The 7,500-nt window shown below is 40.6% G+C and overlaps 1 protein-coding gene across 1 annotated transcript in view; it reads right to left on the reverse strand.

Moving 5' to 3' along the window:
- LOC145407521 (rhodopsin, G0-coupled-like) overlaps window positions 1-7,500 on the reverse strand; it is a 58,581-nt gene that overhangs the window by 41,901 nt on the left and 9,180 nt on the right. The window contains exon 3 of the mRNA XM_080278445.1: window positions 2,825-2,932. Within this exon, the coding sequence (XP_080134571.1) occupies window positions 2,825-2,932 (108 nt within the window). The remainder of the gene's footprint in view (window positions 1-2,824; window positions 2,933-7,500) is intronic.

Genomic DNA, 7,500 nt, shown 5'->3' on the forward strand with positions numbered 1-7,500 from the left:
CGAAGAAGTGCAATGGAGAGGATGATAAAATTATTCTCTCCATCGTGCATGCTGAGTTGTAGGGATAGAGTAACACAGGATGCTAGTTACGAAGAAGTGCAACAGAGGATGGAAAAATTATTCTCTTCATCGTGAGTGCTGAGTTTTGACAATAGAGCAACACAGGATGCTAGTCACGAAGAAGTGCAATGGATAGGATGGTAAAATTATTCTCTCCATCGTGAATGCTGAGTTTTGACAACAGAGTAACACAGGATGCTAGTCACGAAGAAGTGCAATGGAGAGGATGATAAAATTATTCTCTCCATCGTGAATGCTGAGTTGTAAGGATAGAGTAACACAGGATGCTAGTCACGAAGAAGTGCTAAGGTGAGGATGGTACAAATTCTCTCCATCGTGAATGCTGAGTTGTAAGGACAGAGTAACACAGGATGCTAGTCACGAAGAAGTGCAATGGATAGGATGGTAAAAAATTCTCTCTCCATCGTGAATGCTGAGTTATTACGATAGAGTAACACAGGATGCTAGTCACGAAGAAGTGCTATGGAGAGGATGTAGTAGAGCCACAGTATTGTCTTTTTCCGCTAGAGCTACGTGAAATAAGAAAAAGAATGAAAAGCAAGGAAAATGTGAAGTAAGAAGCCACATTAGCGCTCTCTCTCTCTCTCTCTCTCTCTCTCTCTCTCTCTCTCTCTCTCTCTCTCTCTCGTTAGTGCGATGACAGGTGATTAAGAATTGCTGACAAACCCACGGATGTGACACCAATACGCATTATGGTTTCTCTCTCTCTCTCTCTCTCTCTCTCTCTCTCTCTCTCTCTCTCTCTCTCTCTCTTTCAGAAACTGGATTTGAGGGTGAAACTATAGGTCATATTTTGCGTGCCTTCCCTAACACCTCTTCCGTAGCGATTTATTTTGCCCTCACCTCAGTGTTCTTTGTCACTTAAGTTGTACTGATATTGAAGGGATGTAAACCAGAAAGAATTTTACCGTTTGAGAGAGAGAGAGAGAGAGAGAGAGAGAGAGAGAGAGAGAGAGAGACTACGAAGCCTGCCATTCTCCCTAAAACAGACCACAAATTATTATTTTTTTCTAATAATACAAAAAGGCTGTGGATATTAGTTTGTTATAGGTGTTTTAATTACAGGATGGGTGTCATGGGTGTTTTAATTACACGATGGGCGGTGTTTTAATTACAGGATGGACGTCTACTCATTATTAAATCATACGTACTGTATTAACATAACACCGAGGAATGTTTGTTACTGAAAACATTATGAAGGTGTTTTTCTGGTGAACATGTACAGGTGTTTTTTTCAATTATTTTTTTTTTAATAGAAGGATGTGTTTATTATTATTATTATTATTATTATTATTATTATTATTATTATTATTATTATTGTTACTATTATTATTATTATTATTATTATTATTACTATTATTATTATTACTGTTGTTGCTGTTGTTCTTGCTAGTAGTAATAGTAGTAGTAATACTATTATTATATTATTACACGTATGCTTTTATTTTACTTTATTATTTGTTATTATTTTTTTATTATTTTTTTTTATTATCATGATGGTGATAGAAAGGGTGACAGAGAGATAATTGTATTAAACCTATATTCTGTCTCTCCAGAATTAATAGTTTTTGAATTTTAGTAAACTATGTATGTAGGGCACCGAAAAATACATGTACATACATAGGCCTACATACATACATACATACATACATGCATACATACATACATTTACATACATACATTCATACATAAATACATATACATTCATACATACATACACACATATACGGAAAAAACATACACACAGATAGATGAATAGATAGACAAACAGATAGATAGATAAGTAGGTAGATAGACTGACAGATAGATGGATAGATAGGTTGACAAATGAATTACATGAACTCTTCTTTCTTTGTATGGAAAAATGTAGAGCTTGGGAATAGCCTATGCAGAGAGAGAGAGAGAGAGAGAGAGAGAGAAATGCAATGATAGATACTGTAAGCCAAAGGGAGAGAAATAGACACAAGTAGATAGATAGACAGATAGATAGATAGACAGACAGGTAGATAGACAGATAGATATATAGGTAGGTATGTAGGTAGGTAGGCAGGTAGTGTAGCAGATGTAAATTGACAGGTAAACAGACAGCTCAATATAGTTATAATTGACCTCTCTCTGGATATGTTGAGGAGAGACAGACAGGTAGATAGACAGGTTGATAGATAGATAAATAGATGGATAGACTGATACTGATAGAAAAATAGAAAGGTAGATTTTCAGACAGATGGCAAGGTAGATTGATAGATGGACTGGTAGACAGATAGACTGACAGGTAGTAGATAGACACAGACAATTATTAGACAGATAGCGAAGATATACTACCCCCTCTAGACAGACAGACATGCATATAAAAATACGTAGGTAGGTACAGTAGGTAGGTAGGTGGGTAGCTAGGTAGGTAAGTAGGTAGGTAGGTGGGTAGCTAGGTAGGTAAGTAGGTAGGTAGGTAGTTAGGCACGTAAGCAGCAGACAGGCAGGCAGGCAGGTGGGTAGGTGAGAAGGAAGGAAGGAAGGTAGGTAGGTAGGTAGGTAGGTGGGTTGGTAGGAAGGAAGGAAGGAGGGATGAAAGGAAGGAAGGAAGGGAGAAGAGATGGATGGAAGGAAGGTAGGTAAGTGGGCAGGTAGGTAGGTAGTAAAGTAAGTAGGCAGGTAGTAGGCAGGAAAGCAGGCAGAAAGGAAGTCAGGCAGGTGGAGAGGCAAGCAGAGTAGATAGACAGACACCTCAAAATAGATAAACACCTGCCTCTTTCTGGGTGACAAATGTTGAGATATCTGATGATGCTGACGCTGGCGTGGATGCACATGGAGAAGGTGCCGAAGAACATTGCGCAGAATCCGTAGTAATTACACCCTGTGAAGATGAAGAAAAGGGCGCTAAGTAGTGTTATTATTGTTGTTGTTGTTGTTGTTGTTGTTATTATTATTATTATTATTATTATTATTATTCACTCATTATTATTATTACTATTAGTTATTATTATTATTATTATGTGGGTAGGTGAGTGGTTGTGTGTGTGTGTGTGTGTGTGTGTGTGTGTGTGTGTGTGTGTGTGTGTGTGTGTGTGTGTGTGTGTGTGTGTGTGTGTGTGTGTGTGTGTGTGTGTGCCTTTGCAATCCAACACACATACTCTTTCAATACACAACACAAAATACACCGCATCTGTACTTCCCCCCCCTCTCTCTCTCTCTCTCTCTCACACACATACACAAATGCCGTATGCTGTATATATGCATGTATGAATGCATGTGTGTGTGTGTGTGTGTGTGTGTGTGTGTGTGTGTGTGTGTGTGTGTGTGTGTGTGTGATTCATGAAAAGACTAATCAACTTGTACAAATATAAAATGCAGTCCACTGAACCCATATATATTTCCAAAGTGTAATATCCACAGTTGCAACACACACACACACACACACACACACACACACACACACACACAATGGTAACAAGAATACAGCGCACACTCATGTATACAACACACACACACACACACACTCCATCGGATTTTACCCTCCCTTGCTAATAACCTAGAGACCCGAGAAATAGGACTTTCCCTTAATATCCTCTCTCTCTCTCACTCTCTCTCTCTCTCTCTCCACATCAAGCAGGTCACAGCTAATTATAAATACACTTCCAAAATAACCAAGACAATTTTCAAGTACCACCATGACAAATTAGAGTACTGTGTGTGTGTGTGTGTGTGTGTGTGTGTGTGTGTGTGTGTGTGTGTGTGTGTGTGTGTGTGTAACCTCTTCAGTACGAGCCTGTCACAGCGCTACTTCAAGATTACCTTCGTTATTAAGGAAGTATTTTTTTTATTATTGGTGATTTCTTTGATGCCTACCTGAGAGGATGTGTGTGTGTGTGTGTGTGTGTGTGTGTGTGTGTGTGAGAGAGAGAGAGAGAGAGAGAGAGAGACAGAGAGAGAGAGAGACAGAGAGAGAGTCATTAGGTGAATGCGTCTCCCGAACAACACATATAGAGCTACATAGACAGATAGACAGACGAACTGACAGGCAGTAGATAGACGGATATACAGATAGATATAGATAGATAGTGAGAGGCATACATATACATACATACATACATACACAGTTAAATAGATATTGACAGAGAGATAGTTACATACACACCTACATAGATATATAGACACATAGATTACAGATAAAGATAAACAGGTAAATATATAGATACACAGAGATAGACAGATGGACAAACAGACAGACAGATAGATAGATAGACAGATGGATAGATAGACAGGCAGACGGATAAAGACAAAGAACCACATAGATCTTGTTACAAATACAGAATAACAAATCGAAGTACAAACACATCTCGCTAGAACAAATGACAAGACTAATTTTTTCTCAAGACAAATAAAGGAGAAGAAAAAAAGGAGAAAGATGAAGCGAAATTAATAAAGGGAAGGGAGGGATGAAAAATGTAAACAAAGGGACAATGCCGAACCCACGTGATGGCAGCAGCGCGTGGTGTGGTTACCATGGCAACGGAGACTGGGCGCGCCAAAATTACAAACGCGCTTAAGTTACAGATTTATTCATAGATTATTTTAGCTCATGCCTACAATTTCCTCACATCTATCTTGAATGCTGAACTGTACCAATAGATTAATGCTAGAATACGATGCTAGTCACGAAGCAGTGCTACGGGAAGGATGTTGAGTGGTAGTATTGTCTTCCGCCAGTAATAAAAGGAAACAGCATAAGGACGAAAATCTGGGCCAAATAGATGTGAAAATGGCATAGTAAAATGATAATCATCCTCTAGCCACGAAGAAGCTTTTATCTATCTATCTATCTATCTATTTTTGTTTCATTCTATCTACCGTATCTTTCCATCCATCCAGATTACGTAGAGAGAGAGCGAGCGAGCGAGAGAGAGAGAGAGAGAGAGAGAGAGAGAGAGAGAGAGAGAGGATCTGCAACCTCAATTTTTTTCCTAACTAAACCAGAGAATAAAACCATAAATAAATCAAACACACACACGCACACACACACACACACACACACACACACACACACACACACACACACACACACACACACACAGTACGGCTAACAGCTTATGTTCACCCACGCAGATGATAAACGTACACACACCTACGTCAAGAGTGCACACACACACACACACACACACACACACACACACACACACACACACACACACTAGTTACCGATAATGCTCACCCACGCACATGATACTCACAGCTGCCTTACCACCCACCCACACGCACACACACACACACACACACACACAAAGAGAGAGAGAGAGAGAGAGAGAGAACTGAAGCCTCTCAAGACCGATGGGAATGGGAAACGCAGTGGGTGTTTGGAATTAATGTAATACCTTGTTTGTTTTGCTCTCTCTCTCTCTCTCCCTCTCTCTCTCTCTCTCTCTCACCCGGAACAACGAGGTGCCTGAGTGTGATTGAGGCGATGATGCACGGACAAGCGACTTCCCTCTTCAGGCGGGCACTTCACCCAGTTATATTTTGCAGACCTAATGACTCACACTTCTTCCCCTCTCTCTCTCTCTCTCTCTCTCTCTCTGATTTTCACCCATCCTCCTCTATCAATCTTCATTTCCTCCCATATCTATCTATATTTCCCGCCCTATCTCTTCCTCGCTCTCTCTCTCTCTCTCTCTCTCTCTCTCTCTCTCTCTCTCTCTCTCTCTCTCTCTCTCTCTCTCTCTCTCCTCCATTACCCAACCTCTCATATTTTCTCTTTTAGTGCTCGCCTATCCTCTTACTTTATGCCACGAAACTCCTGTCCCACCTCTCTCTCTCTCTCTCTCTCTCTCTCTCTCTCTCTCTCGTTCTGAAGGGGTTAAGTCTCCCCTAAGCTGAATAAAATTGTCTAGAGAACTAAGGAGTACAATTAATAAGTTATGATGATGATGATGATGATGATGATTGTAGTGGTGGTGGTGGTGGTGGTGGTGGTGATGGTGGTGATGATGATGATGATGATGATGATGATGATGATGATAATAATAATAATAGTAGTAGTAGTAGTAGTAGTAGTAATAGTGACAACAACAATAATAATAATAATAATAATAATAATAATAATAATAATAATAACGATACATTCTTTCTTCTTCCCGGATAAAACTTTTGCAACTACCCTCCCATCCTACCAGTATCACCCAACTTTCAGCCTCATCTCTACAGGGTGTGCCAAAAGTTAGCCTATAATCCCTGCTATTATTAAGGACGCCCCCTAACACTTCCTCCATAGCGATTTAGCCCATATCCCCTACTAACATTATATTAGCTAACTTTTAGGCTTTTAATTCCTGTGGGTTTAGAAGGCTCCCTAGCACCTCTTCCTTAGCGATTTAACCGACTGTCTCTGCTAGCACCTCTTACTTCCTATCTTACTTCCGTCTTAACAGGGTGTACTCACAGTTCTCAAATGGTTATTTTTATCCTGTGTTGTGCGTGTTTTTTTTTTCCTATATCACCACTTTGAGAGAGAGAGAGAGAGAGAGAGTTGCCTTGAAGATAAGAGGGTTAGTTCATCATCATCACTATCATCATTATCATCATCGTTATCATCATCATCATCACCTTCATCATCATCATCATTATCATCATCATTATCATCATCATCATCATTATCATCATCGTTACCTCCATCATCATCATCATCATCATGGTTACCTCCATCATCATCATCATCATCACCACCACCACCTCTTTATCTTTCTCACCTAAAAAAAATCCTATAGCACCCCTCATCACCACAGCAAGCAAGAAAATGTAAACGAATTATTAATCACAATATTCCAAACTCTACCAGGTGCCAAAAATATCACCCCAAGAGATATAATTTCCATCCACTCATCTGATAACGTCACCTTTACCATTTATCTAAGTTATCGCCTATGAGTATCCCGTTTTCTTTTCAGGGGGATCCGTTTTTTCACTTAAGGGGGATCTTTTTTATTATTTTTTTCTTCTCTCCTGGGATGTGGTGCTCAATGACATAATCTACTTCAGTTCTTCCTTTCGTTGATATGTCACGAATTGCCTCTCATCCTTCTCCCCCCATTTTCCTCCCCTCCTGACCCCCCCAAACTCTCCCCTCAACTCCTGTACCTTCGCCCCACCGTCCTATCCCACCCCCACTCCACTCTCCCCCTCCCACACTCCTATACTTTCACCCCACCTCACCATCACACACTTACTACCCATCCCCCCTCCCCCCACATACTCCCCACCCCCTCATACACCTCCCCACACCTCTTCTTTCACGCTGCCCTCCCCCACACACACCCTCCTACCTCCCCTCGACAAGCTCACCCACTCCTTCCTCCCCTCCTCCTTCCTCCACTCCATCTGACACCCCCCTCCCCTTCCACACACACCCCACCCTTTCTCCCACTTATTCTT

The sequence above is a fragment of the Coenobita brevimanus genome, chromosome 73 (genome assembly GCF_032717465.1).
Source record: "Coenobita brevimanus isolate Jiangsu-jjx chromosome 73, ASM3271746v2, whole genome shotgun sequence".
Lineage (NCBI taxonomy): Eukaryota > Metazoa > Arthropoda > Malacostraca > Decapoda > Coenobitidae > Coenobita > Coenobita brevimanus.